Source organism: Gavia stellata, chromosome 29, assembly GCF_030936135.1.
Source record: "Gavia stellata isolate bGavSte3 chromosome 29, bGavSte3.hap2, whole genome shotgun sequence".
Lineage (NCBI taxonomy): Eukaryota > Metazoa > Chordata > Aves > Gaviiformes > Gaviidae > Gavia > Gavia stellata.
In genome coordinates, this window is record NC_082622.1 from 2,916,613 (window position 1) to 2,934,488 (window position 17,876).

Below are 17,876 nucleotides of genomic sequence, written 5' to 3' on the forward strand. Positions count from 1 at the left end.
TTTCCTGACATGGAATGATTTAGCAACTCACCTATGAACTACTAAAAATATATATATTTTTATGTCACACAAACTTTCTCAAAAGCTTTTAAACAAACAAAATGGTCTCAGAAAATGACTTTTACTTTAAGAGGTATAACACTATTTTAAAAGCAACAATTTTTGCAAGAGCATGGATTAAAATTCCTGCTGTTCACATTTTCTCATTAAATGCATTTTTAGACCCAGTGCCAAGAAAAAAAAAAAGGGCAACTAATTAACTCCCCAAGTATGGTACGTTTCTGATCTAATGGAAAAAACCAGCAGCTATTTCTTCAATGGTAGATAAAAGAAAGAAATTGTGTTGCTTTAGCCCAGGGTTATACGCAATTTTACTTATATTTTCAAAATTTAAAATAAACCCCTTGGTAAATGCATATTACTTTACTCACATATTTGGAAAAAATCCGCTGCAACTCCCAACAAATTAATCATGTGAATCAATGCATGTCAGTCTTTGAACTATGGTAGTTCAGTTGTTCTAGTATACGCTCTTGAGTTTCCTTTGGGAAGAAATATCACTATATATTTAAAGTCAGAAAACATACCAGAACTGAAGTCTGTGATTTTTCAGAAACATCTGTTTTAAGGAAAACTGAAATCTTTTAACTGGTGTTACTGTGAGTTATATTTGGTTACCAAAACCCAGATAAGACAATGCAAAGTTTATGCTAGTACTTTTTGTATCAGCACTAACAATGTCATTTTTTGAAGTAATTTGTAAATTGTTCTCTGAAAAGCAGACTGTTAGCCTTGCTTTGGACACTCCTCCTGTTGCTGTGAGAAGCACCTCTTCCACACAGTTGCCAAGTTTATTCCCATTGGATAAACTCTCCAACCACTATCTCAACTTCAAGTGGAACTTTCTTGACTAGAAACAGTAACTCTAAAATTTAGAAATTACAGAACAAAGGACTAGATTAAACAACTAAATGCACTTCTAGAATCAGTGGATTGTTTGTGATGTATTATAGTGCAAAACAGGACGAAATCAGTCGCTACCTATGAGAAAACCAAAGTCTGTTCTGTGGCCGTTCCTAGCTGCAGCGAGCACTTGTGGGCAAGGTTTCTGAAGTATTCCAAGTAAAGCACTTACAACATCTTTAAAAATTCTAATTAAGCTACTCTAGATACCACTGCATTTTTTTTTTCTACTTTTTAAATTCTATTAACTGTTCCTAGCAGATGGAGAACCCTTGAGGTCCTATTAATATTGATACAAACTACCAAGCGGAGTGCTCTCTGATATACAAGTGAAAGTACCAATTACCTGCAAAGTCAGCTAAGGCAAACAGAACAAATACCTACAAACAGTTCTTTTCAAAAGGAAGTTTTCAGCAGATGAAATAATTTGGGCATGGATCTAAAAAAATATGTAGAATGTTATATAAAAAGAAGTGCTACTTAGTTGAATTGACAGGCAAAATCAAACTTTAGAGGAAGGAGTTCAAGCAGTATTAAAACCTGATACTGCAAATAAATTTTCTGGTTTATATTAAACAATCTAAGTGATAGTTTAGTTGTTTGTCTTCTTTATTTCTCAATACCAGAATCAGTAATTGAAAGTTTAGGTTAGTTGGGGAATTTCAGAGATTTTATTTTATTGCCAACTCGAGACTTTTGAGTCAAAATCAGTCGCTCTACGGAAGAATACGACAAGCAATATTTTTACCTGAATACTCTTCCAGTCTCCTACAATTTGTGATTTGGGGACTTATGAAGTCACAGGACATTTCTGTACGTAGCTCTCAAGTCTCTCTCATGACCACATCTAGTATAGCCCTGTAACACTGACAACACTTCGCATCCACAACAGCAGTTGGCGAGCGGTTCCGTTATGCACAGAACCTCTGGTTTGCTGCGACCCTGCCACCTGCTAGCTTAACCTGCTATCGCCTTCCTCTTGTGCTGGAATAAGCAGTGAACGGTCACTATTGATCCTCTCATGATTTTCTAGATTTCCATTTATCTCACCTGCTCCCTTTTTTCCCCTACTTTGGATATCTCTCACTCTACAGACATTTGTACAAAGCTGTGCCAGACTTTTATCGTTTCCCTTTTCCCTCTCTGAACCGTTCCTCTGTACGTGCTTTGGAATGAGTGACGGTGGGCTGCATACACTAGTCAACACACAGGTGTGCACTATTAATTAATGGTAAGAGCTGTGAGAAGCTGAGTGCTAGGGTTGCATTGCATTACCCCAAAAGGGGAACGACAAGGACAAAGATGCTAATGGTCCTCTGGGCTGACTTGGGAATCAGTTTTGCTATTACACTCTTTAGACTTTGATGTAAAAGCAAGATAAATTACATTAAATTTGCAGGTGATGCTGATCAGAGGATGACTACGGACCAGCAACGTGACATGGCTGGAAAAGGCTGGTCAGTTATAGGTACATCAGATCAAAATGTTTTCAGTTGATAATTAACACCATTGCCCAGTGGACTGAAAAGGTTCATGTGAAATACTGTGTAAATTCCAATCGTTTTCATGTTCAACAATGATTAATTTAAGCTGGTCAGGTGCAGAGGGGATTCTTACGCAAGCAGAATGGGTCTCATGAAAGATTTTAAAAGCATGGCCTGCATTTGAAACAAGATGGAATCTACAAAACTGGATGTTTATTAAAAAGGGGGAATCAAGCTGGTGAAAAATGTTGTTACAATATAAATGGATATAAACTGAGTATGAATAATGTGTCTGATATACTGGGACAATGTTTCTAACTCTCAGAGGGAAGAGTCTTTAGGTGTCTTTTCCATTTTGCTATAGTGGGGAAAGGAACGTAAATTGTTTCAAGATGGAAAGTCCTAAGTTTATGGAAGGGAAGGCTAAAAAGGACACAAAGGATACAGCCAAGGCAGGATGGCTCCCATGGGAAAACAAATATTCGTGAGAAAGAACTGGGGTGTCAAGAGCACTGAAAAGACCCTGGTGGCAAGAAGAGGAAGGAGAAAGACACCAAACTTCGAGTGAGAGAAGGTGAGAGGTTCAGGTACTAGGATTTCAGACGTATTTTTTTCCAGAAGATAAGATATATGAACAGAAAAAAAATAATAATAAAAAAGATGTTACATCTCCTTTTGAGGAAGCTGCAGGCGCGTTAAAGGAGGATTTGGGTCATCAAGGCCCCTGCTGTACATAAAGGTGTGAGAAGGAAGCATCTAGGGCACCACATCCCCTCCCGGGCAGCATGTGGGTGTGGGAAGAGGCGAGCAGCCCCGAGTGCGGGGCGATCAGGCAGAGGAAGCCGCTGGGCTGCGCCTGCAATCGGTGCGTTGCCCCTTTAATTGTGTCCCCAGCCCTCGGGCGTCTCTGTCCAACGCCCACGTCAGCAAATACCTTTTGTTTCTCTCACGTTCGGGCTTCCAGGGCTCGGGGCTGCGGGACCAGCGCGTCGCCTTCAGCCACCGCGAGCCCCGACGCGGGGCCGGGGACCCCGCATCCACCGCCCGCTCCTCTCGCCTCGGCGGCAGCCGCCCGCAGGACCCAGCCGGTGAGTGGCGGCTCCAGCACGCCGGCAGGCCAGACAGGGCGTTGGGATTTGGGGGCGGAAGCGGCCCCGGAGCGAGCCTTGGTGCGAGAGGCAGCGAGGGACGGCCCCGGGCTCCGCGGTCTCCGCGGTCTCCGGGACCCGTGCGCGGCGGCCGGCTGGCCGCTGCCCCTCGGAGCCGATCGTTGCTGGGGCTGCAGAGCGTCCTACGCGGGCGCCATTTGCAGCCCCGGGCGCGGCAACAAAGGGGCTGCGCGGGAGCAGGGGCGGGCGGCGGGTGCGCGGCGAGAGGGGCCGCGCAAGGGGGCGGCTGGGGCGCTGCCAGCGCGGGGAGGCTGCGGGCAGCTGGGGCGGGCGCGGCTCGGGCCACGCCGGGCGCCCGGCACCGGGCGGCGGGGAGCTGCCGCGGAGCAGCAGCCCGGGCTCCGCTAACGCGGGCGGCTGCGGGCGGCACCGGGCTGCGCGCCCGGCCGGGCCCCGCCCGGCCCGGCCCGGCGGAGGGGAGCGCTGGCGGGCGCCGGTGCCGTGGACCCGGCGGCGGGAGCGGGGGCGGCCGCCCGTGAAGGCAGGAGGCGCCTCCGCGCCTTGGCGGGCGGGTCCGGCGCCGTCGGGCGTCCCGGGCTCCCCGCGGTCGAGCGACCAATTCGGACGGGCGTGCGGCTGAGTGGCGGCGGCCCCCGCCAATGCCGGGGGAGCCCGGGCCGGGCGGGCTGCGGCCGCAGGGGCTCGGCCGCCGGGTCCCATTTCTGGCCCCTTCGGCGGGGAGGGTGCGAGCCCGGCCGGGCCGGGGCGATGCGGTGCCGTCGGCTCAAGGCGCCGACGCGGTCCTCAGCCGCAGCTGCTGGAGGGCTCCGCGTCTCGACGGAGAATGTCTGAAGGCTGTGCAGCTGCCAGCGAATCGCACAATCCCGTCCCGCATCCTTCGGAAGGAGATGCTCCGAGCTGTAGCGCACGCGTCTCTGCCGAATAACGTGTACGGGTTTATTTGGCTTTTTCATCACTCCTTCCTTCTTGGAAAAAGAATGCATGGTTGTGCATATTGTAATTTAAATGTATTTATAGATTTAAATAAATTAGATCATTTGTGGAGACACCTGTAAAATTGGGTCTGACATTTTTGGCCGAGTTGCACGACACTGAAGTCTTAACTATTTTCTGTATTTTTTTAGAGCGACGCTTCATTTCATCTTTTCTGGAATGGAGATTTCTTCCCACCAGTTTCACCTCTTGCAGCAACTAAATGAGCAGCGCAGGCAAGACTTGTTCTGTGACTGCAATATCCTGGTGGAGGGAAAGGTCTTCAAGGCACATCGCAATGTGCTGTTTGCCAGCAGCGGCTATTTCAAAATGCTCCTGTCGCAGAGCTCGAAGGAGACGAGCCAGCCGACGACAGCTACTTTCCAGGCATTTTCTCCTGACACATTTACGGTTATTCTAGATTTTGTGTATTCAGGGAAACTGTCTCTCACCGGTCAGAATGTCATCGAAGTCATGTCAGCTGCTAGCTATCTGCAGATGACCGATGTTATCAGCGTGTGTAAAACGTTCATTAAGTCATCGCTGGACATCAGTGAGAAGGAGAAGGATCGCTACTTCAGTCTGTCAGACAAAGATGTAAATTCAAACGGCGTGGACCGATCCTGCTTGTACAGCGCAGGCTGGAGGGCAGAAAGCAGCCCCCCGCATCCGCACGTAAGTCCAGACCAGGGGACATGTATGATGGGCGGAAACGCGTGGAGCAATTTCAGCTACTACCCGACTTCTCAAAGAAATGCCCAGCAGCAGCTGTCCAAACATGAGCAACGGCAGGATTCCATAAAGAAATCCCGGCACCTGGGACTGCAGCAGCCTTCTGACATTCCTCACTATAAATCAAGCAAACTGGAGGACAGGGCTGCCGAGCCCGCGGGCCATATCGCTCAGTCTGAGGAGCAAGTTCAGATTGAAGCAGAAGTTGAATCTCCACACGTGGGATACCAGTACGGCCAAGGGTCTGACGTGATACCGAGGAGCTTGGCTGTGTCACAGCAGGAGCATGAGTCACCCCGTTCTTCTAGTAAATCGAAGTCTTCAAAAGCAGACGAGCAGTACGCGAGCATGCCCTCCATTCTAGGTGTCATGGGCAGCTGGGCCGAAGGTAAGAGTCGTTTTTAATGCTGTAGGTGCGCAGTCCTCTGTGAATTGTCTGCTCTGTCCATGAGGAAACGTGCTTTACTGAATGGGTGTACAGTTGCCAAAAAGACATCTGTATTATCCCAAAGTGTAAGTTTGGGAAGTTGAACTCTTATTTTTTAATAATTGCGAATGATTGAAGTACTTGGTTTATTAAAACTAGCCTTTCAAAATACATAAACTTTAGTGTCTCTACAGCTTCATCTTGCAAATTTAAGTTGTGATCTTTTGGGATATTTTTAAGCTCATTTTAATATAGCTAATGGTCCACTCCTTTTCCTTTGTTGCACTCCTGTGTAATTTACAGGAAAACACAAGATATTTGTGCTTGAAAAGACCTATGATAATATTTTTTTTAAAAAAAGTGATTTTTCTATTCTGCGCATGGAATGCCTTTTCCTAGAGCATTAAATGACTAGATATGTTATGACTTAATTTTTTTTTTTTCATCACTTTATTCCCTAACAGATGATCTGCCCAGGATGCGGTTCAAGTGCCCGTTCTGCACTCACGTGGTGAAAAGAAAAGCAGACCTAAAGCGTCACCTTCGCTGCCATACAGGAGAGCGCCCTTACCCTTGTGAGGCATGTGGGAAAAGATTTAGCAGGCTAGATCACCTAAGTAGCCATTTTCGAACAGTATGTATTTTTAGTAACTGCATGATTTGTTTAACGTGTAAGTCTCTCTCAGTATAATTAAACACAGTACAAGTGTATCTGGTTGATCTATTGACTCCCGTAAGGAAGAGGTAATAGAAAATTAATCTGGTTTTGTTGAAGTCGATTTGAAGCAAAATTTGTATGAAAGGGGATGAATTTCTTTGTTAATTGATGGCTCGCAAAGGTACTGCGCTATGCAAGTCCTGTAGTAGAGCTTAAGTGGGCAATTAAAGCGCCTGTGATTGATTCATTTTTAACGTTTGATGACTATCTCTCGACATGAATTAATGCTACCAGTTGACACTACTCCATCCCTACTTTTTGTCATCTTAAAAACCACTTCTTTGTGGATACATTGTCAAATGTACTCATTTTGATTTTCCCAGATTCATCAGGCCTGTAAGCCTATCTGCAGAAAGTGTAAACGCCACGTGACTGAGCTAACAGGACAAGTGGTCCAAGAGGGGACAAGACGTTACAGACTCTGTAATGAGTGCTTGGCTGAAGCTGGCATAGACAGTATTCGCATTGACTTGGAGGCTGAAGCACCCCTTGAATTCCCACAGGATGGGGATAAGGATTCCAGGTGGCACTACGGGGAAGACAACAGATCGGATGTGGAGATTGTGGAGGATGGGTCAACCGACTTGGTCATTCAGCAAGTTGATGACAGTGAGGATGAAGCAGACGAAAAGGAAGTAAAACCAAATATTAGGTAGTTGCAAGACATGAATTGTGAGAGGGAGAATGTACTGTCTTGACCATAAGCCCTCTGCCCAGCCTGTTGTGACCGTACAGAGACACACTGGTTTCTCTTGAACAGGTCCAGACTTGCATGTATTTATGGACATGCTGTTGAGTCCATTCTGAGTTTTGTTACCAGAATACCCATGCTTTGCTTCATTAGAAAGAATCCATCCTGAAATGAAATAATGGATGAACAAGGAAACTGAAGTACTACATGGATAACGTTTTATAGCAGACAAATGGGTCACTTTTCAAAACCTCTTTCAAGGGAGTGAGGTCTAAATACTTTAAAAAAGTGACACAGCACTGTAAACTGCCCACTTTTTAAACTTGTAGAGATGTGGGGTTTATATGTAATATCATCTGGTGATAAACAAAGTATAAATACCCCACACACCAGAATATAAAGAAAACCTCTCTTCAGTATTCAGAAATGAAGATAATCTTCCACGAAATTTCATGAAGTCTTCATATTATGATAAGGGGAAAAAGGCAGCTAATTAAGAAAAGGCGTATAAAAATGTTTTAGCACATTCGTCTGGAAAAGCACTTTCTTGTAAAATTTGTTAGAATAAGGAGAATCTTTAGCAGATCATTCATTCAAGACTTATTTCTTTACAAGAAAATAAACACATGAATGCTAGTCCTAGTCAACACATCAGAGATAAAATGATTACAAATATGGATCATTGATTGATGCCAGTAGATGTTTTATTTGTTCTGAAAATTGGGTACTCAGACTGGGCTATGTTTTAATAAGCACTAGTAAAATGCTCTTTTTTTTTTTTTTTTTTTTTTTTTAAACCTCTCAAAAGTGCCAGACTGACGTGACTGGTAGCCCTGCATCCACAGCACTGCCAGTGGCAGTGTCAGCTTCTCCGTGCCAACGTGAATGAAACTACCCTTACAGGGTACTTTAGCTGTTGTTTTCTCTCTTTGTCCCCTGTTTTATTTGCCAATAACAGTGGCAGAACAATTTGTACAGTATATATACTATATCATTAGAAATAGAACTGATGAGATTTTCCATCTGAAACCATTGACGACTCTTGTTTGTATTGACCTGTACTCAATTTAAACCGATGAGTTTTAAGATGGAGTCATTTTCAATTTATATATTCCCAAAGTCATTCGGTCACCAAGAGAACATACTTGAACCTTTTTCAATCTGTACTATATGCCAATGAGAACAAGATGTACTGGAAGGTCTAGACATGATATTTGTGTAATTTCACCTACAATTAGACTACAAGAGATGAGATGGGTAATGGTGAAGAAAGTTTACTTCTATAACAAAATAAGCCACTTTGTTTTGTTACTTAATGAGTTTATCTTAACCAGCACTGTAAACAGGAGAGGAGCAGAAGTATGCTCCTGGGGTGCTTCCACTCTGTGTTTTCTTGGACAGACCTGAGTATTAATACAGTCTTCATCCTGTGATCATTGAACTCCATGGGTATAGGCTTAGAAAAACTTTTTTTTTCTTTTTTATGACTTTGTAAGCATGTTTGGCTGAAACCCGGGATTAATTACAGAACAATCCAATATATATACTATATAATCTCCTTCCCAGGGACAGCTAAAAAGTCACTATTTTATTTTTATTTGTGTAAAAACTGTATAGCCTTATTAGTATCATCATTACTGGAGAGTGCAGCCTTTTCATTCCAGACTGCAGATGGCCAGCCTACAGGTTTCCTAAATGACAGCTTGAGCACTTCCTACGAAGTTCACGGTGTAAGCATTAAGCGCTCTTGCCCTCAAAACATGCCGGGCTGTCAAGAAGCAGCCTGCTTGTATGTTCTTAGGAGACGAGAAGTGGCGTTTTATTGCTTCTACAAAAACTATGGTCCATTGGCTTAGACTTGGGGAGGGGGGCAGAAGGGGGGAACTTACAAAGCTTTCTGATGACCCATATGAAAACATCTTTTCCAAACAAGACTTACACTTGTCTCGATTTTATGTTAGTCTTTGGTCAGCAGTCCACAAAATGGACTGGATGTGAAAACAGCTGGTTAATTTCTTGGACCTTACTACTCCTAAAATGCCTGTTATTAAATGGCTAAAATATTCCTGAGCAACCTTAACTAAACATAGAACAAAGAAATATATAAAAGAATATGGAATGACTTTGATAAAATTTCAAGAGAAAATGCTTGCTGAAATCAAATTTGATAGATTTTTCCGTTTCCCTTTACATTAAACAGTATGCGCAATAAATTCTAGGTATCAGTGCCTGCTGTCCCAGAATAAAAAGTGGCTGGGATTAGTCTGTGTGTGTGTTTGGGGATGGGGAAGGGAAAATAAAGTGTCACTCTAGGCCTGAAATCTTAGCTGCCAACTGTAAAGGTGAGACTGTTAAGTGTATCTGTATACTTGGGGGCTCTTTTAGAAGCAAGGGGATTTTTGGATCAATACTCAATCTAATTAGATACCGTAAATCTAAGAATGCTGAGGACCAGATGCTTCAGAAAAAGATGTGAAGTGGCTATAAATGGGCAAATGGAACAATCTATCCATGTGAAGACATTTACGTTTTAAATACAGGCAGATTGTTCATTTGCCTGGCAAACGACGGTTTTTACTGTTTTTATACATTATTGTTATTCACAGTAGCATAACTAGATATCTGTAGTCATTTTTAAAGTATCTTATTAAGCTTGGAGTTTTAGCTCAAGACTGCGATTCCCACAGGTCAATTATGTTTTGTATTTTACAAAGGTTACCATTTTTACATTTGTTGCCTTAATTTCAGTTGTTGTTCCCTTATTTTTGTATTGCAACACAAGATAAATGTTAAGTGCCTTCTATTTTCTACGTCCTTCATTTTGCATAGCCAGTCATATATTTTGCTTGTTTTTCTCTAAATGAAAGTAATCCTATTTGGGTTTTTTTCATCTGCTTGCATTGCCTCTGATGACTGTCTTTGTCATATTTCTGTTAGGATCACATACCACTCATTAGCAGAAGTAACATTTTCGTTCTTTTCAAGGAGGAAAGCAACGACCATATAGGGTTGTTTCCACAGAATTTAATTTGCCTGACAATAACTGATTTGAACGTGTTGCTTTTAGAACTTTGCCAGGTTACAAGTAGGACAGCTGATTTTAGCTTTAAATGCTAGAGACGGCTGTATGGAACTGTACAGACTTCTGCTAATACTGATCCATTCAGATTGTTTCTGTCCAGTCTCTGTACATCCAAGTCACAGTCTGAGAGGTGTAAATTGTAGTGCAGCATTGGAACGGGCTGTTCAGAAAGCGGCCTTGGCTAGACAAAGCCATGGCTGATCTGATCTTGATCTCCTCTCGGTGCTGGCTGCCTTCTTGTGGGAGGTGGGACTAGAGACATTCACAGCTCCCCCATGATCAGCAGTTCTATGATTCCTCTCAAACTGTTTTTTGCTTTTTTTTTTTTTTTATTTTTTCCTTGTACTTTCATCTTCTTCATGTTGCTTTGAATGCTCTTAAATACTACTTAATGCATGTTTTGATTATTCACTGGTTTTCAATACATCACTCTCTTGTCATTTGCTTTTCCATTCCCTGTTTCATCTGACTTAACATTGGAGGGATGTCCACTTCAAGAGACGTTGCTCTTGTATACCTCTACTTTCTGTGCAGTCCTAGTGTCTTTGTCCTTTTCTCTTCTCGGTCTGTCCCGTGTCGCTGAAAGCCTGCTTCTTTTTGCTTGGCTTGTGTTTATTGTTGCATTCACAAAACCATGGCCAAGCGTGAAGACATAGATGCCTCATCCTCTGTTTAGTGTCTCACCTTTAACTATCCTTATTTTCTGACAACTATCTTGCCATCCTTTCAAAGGCTGAAACAGCAAATTAAAAAACATTTCTCTTTCTAAGGTATTTCTTACAGAATTCTACCTGCCATATAAATCTATGACTTGTGTGATACTTGATTAGTTTTTCTCCTTCACATCATATCCCATTTTTTTGTTTTCCATTAAATTATCTAAACTTCTGTATTTACTATCCCAAAAAAATGACACTTGTCCTTATCTTAAAGTTTCAACTGTGCGGTTTGGGTTTTTTTCAATTAAAAAAAAAAGCAGACCCCCAAAACCAACCTCAGAATTAATCTCCCTTTCCAATCTTTTAGCATATATTCTATTCCAGTTCTAAAGTACTGAGATAAAAAAAAAAAAAAAGGCAAAAATACTGATTTAGTGTGAGCTTTCAAAACATCTATAAGCCCACGCATCTCTAGCAGAGCACTGACACTAACTGCTACATGTATCATCCTTCCGTTACTCCTGACTCTTCAGAAGACATGCTCCATCCTCCAGGATTTTGGGATCCCTCTTAACTTTTCAATGATAACTTAGAAAAAAAAAATTCTCTGTTGGATATAAAATTATGGAATATACATTTCTTCCCTGAAGCATCTGGTCACTGTCAGACATTACCGCATTACCTAGGCCTGCCAATGTCCACCTTTCTTGTATTTTGGTCTCTTAGTCTGCAGAAATACTTGGCTTTGAACTTCAGATAGCCTACCCAGGGGCTAACACCACTGTATCTTCAGCCCCATTTATTATTTAGATGGACCTAATCAAAGCCTTGAGGTTAAAGATAGCAGCAGTCAAACTGGAATAAGCACATGCGTTTAGGATTTATTTAATGAGTTTACAAATTCATAAGGAACTTCAGTGTGAACTGCTGAGGCCAGTATCTATGTGATCTGGTCAGGCTGTCACTGGGGACTTCTAACCATTTGCAACATAGAGAAATGTAAATTATAATCCAAAGAGAGTCCAAATAGTTAATTCTGTATTCCTTTTATTGTTTCTATATGAGTAAGTACAGCAAAATTGTAATAGTTCAATATTCTAGTACAGGCATTCCAACACTTGCTTCTTGATTTTTCTGGAACATCTCACGAAAGTCAGAAGTCAGTTAGAAGCTTATTATTAGTTGGAAGGCAACATGTACGAGAATGAAATAGAAGAAAATTTCTCTAATTCTGGCCAAAGGTTGAGTTTTGAAGAAAAGGATCTTATAATCATCCAGTCCTTGCCTCCAGACTTCCAGTGTACTTTTCCCATTAGGTATAAATGTGTACCAACAGCCGGTATGTCTGCTGAGTGACAGGTATAATTTGGTAAGTTACTAAGAAAAGCTTATAATACCATTTAGTTAAGAAATATTTTCTATGCTATTTAATTTAAGAAACCTCCCATACTGGACTTAGCTAACTTTTCCTCATATTTAACTCTTGAAATGAAGAGCGGCGCCTTCTTTGGAGCATCAAGAATTTTAAACATAGTAGCAACACAGAACAAAAAATTCTGTAAGGAAAAACTGGGAGGAGTGGAAGGAAAAGGATTGCTGTACCTTGGTTTGGCTGTTGTACTAAATCAAACGCTAATGAAGTTCTCCGCCACGCTCAAACCTGAAACTTTTTACTGTGGAAATGGGAACTGTTCTTTTTCCGTGTTCTAACTGAGCCTGCTTTGAGGATGGGACTCTACCAGATGACCTGCAGAGGTTCCTTCTCAAAAGTACTCAATGATGTCGAGGAGTAAGATTGAAAGTGTCTCATCTTCTAACAGGCACAAGATTGAAAGTGTCCTGTCTTCTGACATCCTAATTTGATTTTTTTTCCACACAGAAGGTAAAAAAAAGGATAATCTGTTGTATTGCACTCCCACTTGCAGTCCTTTAGTTTAGGATTATCTCCATTGTTTGAATACGAAACTTTCCCATAAAAACATTGCTATACTGAGTAATGTAATATATCCTACGCCACAGAACTACAGAATTGCCCATTCAGGTGGCGCCTTCCTTCCACATACAAAGATGCTGGCCTTTAACAATAGCAATGCATTGTCTGCGGTAAGGCAGCGGGCCTCCCGGGCAGCATGTGGGTGTGGGAAGAGGCGAGCAGCCCCGAGTGCGGGGCGATCAGGCAGAGGAAGCCGCTGGGCTGCGCCTGCAATCGGTGCGTTGCCCCTTTAATTGTGTCCCCAGCCCTCGGGCGTCTCTGTCCAACGCCCACGTCAGCAAATACCTTTTGTTTCTCTCACGTTCGGGCTTCCAGGGCTCGGGGCTGCGGGACCAGCGCGTCGCCTTCAGCCACCGCGAGCCCCGACGCGGGGCCGGGGACCCCGCATCCACCGCCCGCTCCTCTCGCCTCGGCGGCAGCCGCCCGCAGGACCCAGCCGGTGAGTGGCGGTTGTGCCACACAGCGATAGGTCGGACCGGGCGTCGGGGCTGGAGGCGGCCAGCAGTGGGCTGCTGCGAGGGACGGCCCCGGGCTCCGCGGTCTCCGGGGGCGCCGGGGCCCGTGCGCGGCGGCCGGTTGGCCGCTGCCCCTCGGAGCCGATCGTTGCTGGGGCTGCAGAGCGTCCTACGCGGGCGCCATTTGCAGCCCCGGGCGCGGCAACAAAGGGGCTGCGCGGGAGCAGGGGCGGGCGGCGGGTGCGCGGCGAGAGGGGCCGCGCAAGGGGGCGGCTGGGGCGCTGCCAGCGCGGGGAGGCTGCGGGCAGCTGGGGCGGGCGCGGCTCGGGCCACGCCGGGCGCCCGGCACCGGGGAGCTGCCGCGGAGCAGCAGCTCGGGCTCCGCTAACGCGGGCGGCTGCGGGCTGCGCGCCCGGTCGGGCCCCGCCCTGCCCGGCGGAGGGGAGCGCTGGCGCGCGCCAGTGCCGCGGTCCCGGGAGTGCGGGCGGCCGCTGGCGAAGGCAGGAGGCGCCTCCGCGCCTTGGCAGGCGGGTCCGGCGCCGTCGGGCGTCCCGGGCTCCCCGCGGTCGAGCGACCAATTCGGACGGGCGTGCGGGTGAGTGGCGGCGGCCCCCGCCAATGCCGGGGGAGCCCGGGCCGGGCGGGCTGCGGCCGCCGCCTTCGTGTGCGGCCCCGATGCGCGGTGGCAGCGGCCGTGCCCACAGCGGGCGAGTCTGGGGCGCGGGGTCTCTCGTCAGCCGTGGCGCTCCCCACGGCAGAAGGGCCAAGTCCTTTTTCTCAGCCTCTGAACCGCTAACGTCTTCGTCGATGTAATCCTAATTCTTTTAGGAGGTGCAGTAATGCCGCTGAGGCATCTTTGCACCTCTTTCAGAGCTGTGAAGTTTCTTTGCTGGTGTTGTTATGCGGGGTAGGGAGTTTGGAGGTATTTTGGGAATGTGATAACATGCATGATTTTCATGCTTTTAAAAATAGAGCTCATCCCTTTAAAATAGGATTCAGCAACACTGGTTTAGATTGTCACAGATGATGCTTGGTTTTTACTTTAGAGCAAGCCTTGCTGTTACTCCCTGACTGGAATGGAGATTTCTTCTCACCAGTTTCACCTCCTGGAGCAGCTAAACGAACAACGGAAGCAAGACTTGTTCTGTGACTGCAATATCCTGGTGGAGGGAAAGGTCTTCAAGGCACATCGCAATGTGCTGTTTGCCAGCAGCGGCTATTTCAAAATGCTCCTGTCGCAGAGCTCGAAGGAGACGAGCCAGCCGACAATAGCTACTTTTGAGGTCTTCTCTCCAGAGACATTTATGGTTATCCTGGACTTTGTGTATTCGGGCATATTGTCTTTAACCGGTCAAAATGTGATCGAAGTAATGTCAGCTGCTAGCTATCTGCAGATGACAGATATTCTTAATGTCTGTAAGACGTTCATTAAGTCCTCACTGGATATTAATGAAAAGGAAAAGGATCATTACCTCAGCCTTTCAGCCAAAAGCGCAAACAGCGAACCCGCCCATCCATCTCTTTATCGGTCGAGAAGGAAAGCAAAGAGCAACCCCAGGCGTTCCTATTCAATCCCGGATGAAAAGACTAACACGGTGAATGAAAATTCCTGGAGCGCTTACAGCAGCTATCTGTCCTCACAGGTGATTCTCCAGCGGGCAGAAACACAGCTATCGAAAAGAGGCAGAAAACAGGGCTCAACGAGAAAGCGCCGAAAGCACCTCGGACTGTCACAGACCCGCGATTTCGCACAGTGTAAATCGAACAGAGCGGAGCGGGCCGGCGGAGGTTGCAGCGCGTCAGAGTCCAGCCACATCTCTCGGGTTAGAGAGGAGGTTGAGTTTGATGCCGAGAATGATGTTGATCACGATGATTACGGATATAACAACGAAACGGAAGTGATACCGAAGAGATGGTCGGTCGCTCAGTTAGAACAAGAACTTTCAAGAACTCCTGAGTTCATGGAATTAAAAGCAGAGGAACTGTACACCTCAATGCCCACAATTTTAGGTGTAATGAGTAGTTGGAACGAAGGTAAAAAATACATACGGTTTTGCAAAGTTTGTCTTTATTTGGAAGAATTCAGATGATTTTTTAGAGAGAGTTTGTACGACTGCATGAAAACCAAAATGATGCCTAGAGTTGCAGAGTATTTTCTTGATCTACTCGATTACAGTGCTTAACAGAACGCGAGACTTTGAAGCCAGAACAGGGCATGAGAATTAGAATCAGAGAGCTTGACTTGGGTATTCTGTAAAGTTAAAACAATGCATGCTAGATTATTTGCACCCACGTGGATTTTAGTGAAGCCTCAAGAGCTGTAATTGACTTGGGGACACGAAGGACTGAATTTCTCTTGTAACGTCCCTAATAGCTGGCAGCGACAGAGGCCTGCAACCTAAATCCAAGCTAAGTCCTTCACAAGAGACGGTCCTGTTGCTGGCAGAACGCTGCATTTCCCTTGGGGTCCAAACCAGCCCAAACCTGGTGGGGGTTTGGCCACACTACATAAAGGGTCTAAGCTCTCCATGGACTGACAGAATGTGCCTGAGATGGGGGAATAAAGTTGATGGGTGTATTCTTATGTGCATTCCTTTGGAAACTAATGTACCTATATTTTATTGCATATTTTTAAGACTTTGGGGATCCTAGTCTATTACATAGAGATTAGAAATGTCAAAGCTATGAATTACTAGCTGATGGAAGAGGCAGGTATGATGACTGTATATTACAGCTATGTATTTATGATAATCTGTATGTCTAAAAAGTACGCTGAGTAAGAAAGAATACCTTATCAAATGCCCATTTAACACATTCAATAAGAAATACTGGGTTTGGGGGATTATATTTTGGGATTTTTCCTATTTAGTGACAGATCAGAGGAAAAATGCTGGTTATTTAAGCTGAAAAATAATCAAACTAGTACATAAAGAAAGACTACTGCTATTTGACATCTTACCTGTAATTCTCTGTAACAGATGACCTACCTCGGATGCGCTTCAAATGCCCCTTCTGTACGCACACGGTGAAACGACGAGCAGACCTGAAGCGGCATCTTCGGTGTCACACAGGGGAGCGACCGTACCCCTGCGAAGCGTGCGGGAAAAGGTTCACCCGACTGGAGCATTTACGTAACCACTTCCAAACGGTACGCCATTTCAGTTGGAGATTCAGCCTAGAAAAACACCGCAAGCTGTCATTGGTACCAGCTGTTTCGGTCATTTCCAGAACTAATACCAGAAAAGCTTCCTAGCTGCACATCAACTTTAATTATTCATTATTTAAATTGGCAAATTATATTTTAAATTTCATTTTATAGAATGATTTGGTGAATTTTCTTTTTCTAAAAAAAAAAAAAAAAATCTGCTTTTGGATGAACACTGACGTTTTCAAATTTTAAATCTCTTTAGATACATCAAGCTGGCAAACTGATCTGCAGAAAATGCAAGCGTCACGTAACTGACCTAACAGGATGTGTTGTTCAGCAAGGAACAAGACGCTACAGACTGTGCCATAAGTGTCTAGCAGAAGCTAGTTTTGACAGCATCCCTGATGATTTAGATGCAGAACATTCTCCTGTCTCCTCCACGGGAAACAAACGTTCCAAATGGGCTTTGGAGGAGGAACAGAAATCAGATGAAGAGACAATGGAGGAAGAACCGTATAATTTGGTTGTCCGACACGTTAATGATGATATTCCAGATGAGGTAGACGAAAAGGTGAAACCAAATCTTAGGTAGATATATTTGTGTATTTGTTACTGTTGTATTCAAGATTAAATGACTTGTGTCCTACCAACTAATGCTGGTTTATTACTTTCATTAAAATTAAATACTGCTAAAATTCTATTATGAGAAGCAAAATATGGACTACAAACAAGTTGTTTTGTACTTGCAGATATGCAACACTGTAACTGCTTCTAAATATCATCCAGAAAGTACTTATTATCTGGAAACTATTTAGAAGAATTGGTTTATATTTCATCAAAGACTTGCTCAGAGCTCCTGTTCTTAATGAAAGTGTGAACCATTTTACAGTTCTACAAAGATTCTACACTATATAGATTTTTGAAAAACAAAGATCGATCATTTGCTTTGAAAAAGTCTTACAAAAGTAAGCAGCTGAGACATGGAAAACACATTTTTGTTGACACTGTAATTAACATGTATATACACTTCAGAAACTTCATAAGAAAAGAGTAGAGAAAACAAGTGGAATTCTTCCTGCTGAAGAACCTATTTACGAGAGCTTTGTTTTCTGAGCTTACTGCTTCTTATAGTTCAGAAAAGCATGAATGGTTTTAAAGAATACACACAGCCATACAGAGTAGAATAACGAACAGAGCATCTGTAGTGCACTTGGATAGTATGAGTTTGCCTTTTCAGATACGCAGTGTTTTTGTACTGTGAATCTTAAACAAAGATACACTAACATGGTTCCAAGGAAATAAAAGTGCAATCACTGCAAGTACAGTTGTCAGGTTTTTTTCCATTTTTTTCAGGACTGGTGCAAGATTTGCTTAAACTCCTGTCTGTCTTATGCTAAGATTATAAAGAGGATGAGTCCCTTT

At 44.3% G+C, this 17,876-nt stretch overlaps 2 protein-coding genes across 4 annotated transcripts; both read left to right on the forward strand.

Moving 5' to 3' along the window:
- Positions 1-4,729: 4,729 nt before the first annotated feature.
- Positions 4,730-7,115, forward strand: ZBTB8A (zinc finger and BTB domain containing 8A). Of its 2 annotated transcripts, none has more exons than XM_009817695.2 (3): positions 4,730-5,669; positions 6,173-6,342; positions 6,750-7,115. In XM_009817695.2, the coding sequence occupies exons 1-3, from the start codon at positions 4,730-4,732 to the stop codon at positions 7,080-7,082; spliced, it is 1,443 nt and encodes a 480-aa protein (XP_009815997.2). In that variant the 3' UTR covers positions 7,083-7,115. The 2 variants fall into 2 exon arrangements, with proteins under 2 accessions (XP_009815997.2, XP_009815998.2); XM_009817696.2 differs by having other exon boundaries at positions 4,730-5,579.
- A 7,267-nt stretch (positions 7,116-14,382) lies between these two features.
- Positions 14,383-17,074, forward strand: LOC104252563 (zinc finger and BTB domain-containing protein 8A). Of its 2 annotated transcripts, XM_009814228.2 has the most exons (4): positions 14,383-15,225; position 15,821; positions 16,285-16,454; positions 16,717-17,074. In XM_009814228.2, exons 1-4 carry the CDS (start codon positions 14,383-14,385, stop codon positions 17,044-17,046), a joined length of 1,344 nt encoding a protein of 447 aa, XP_009812530.1. In that variant the 3' UTR covers positions 17,047-17,074. The 2 variants fall into 2 exon arrangements, with proteins under 2 accessions (XP_009812530.1, XP_059686860.1); XM_059830877.1 differs by lacking the exon at position 15,821 and having other exon boundaries at positions 14,383-15,340.
- Positions 17,075-17,876: the final 802 nt, after the last annotated feature.

Coding starts and splice junctions, on each gene's coding strand:
- ZBTB8A (XM_009817695.2), top strand. CDS start 4,730: ATGGAGATTTCTTCCCACCAGTTTCACCTCTTGCAGCAACTAAATGAG. Junction 5,670..6,172: donor CATGGGCAGCTGGGCCGAAG/GTAAGAGTCGTT, acceptor ATTCCCTAACAG/ATGATCTGCCCAGGATGCGG. Junction 6,343..6,749: donor TAAGTAGCCATTTTCGAACA/GTATGTATTTTT, acceptor TGATTTTCCCAG/ATTCATCAGGCCTGTAAGCC.
- LOC104252563 (XM_059830877.1), top strand. CDS start 14,383: ATGGAGATTTCTTCTCACCAGTTTCACCTCCTGGAGCAGCTAAACGAA. Junction 15,341..16,284: donor AATGAGTAGTTGGAACGAAG/GTAAAAAATACA, acceptor TCTCTGTAACAG/ATGACCTACCTCGGATGCGC. Junction 16,455..16,716: donor TACGTAACCACTTCCAAACG/GTACGCCATTTC, acceptor AAATCTCTTTAG/ATACATCAAGCTGGCAAACT.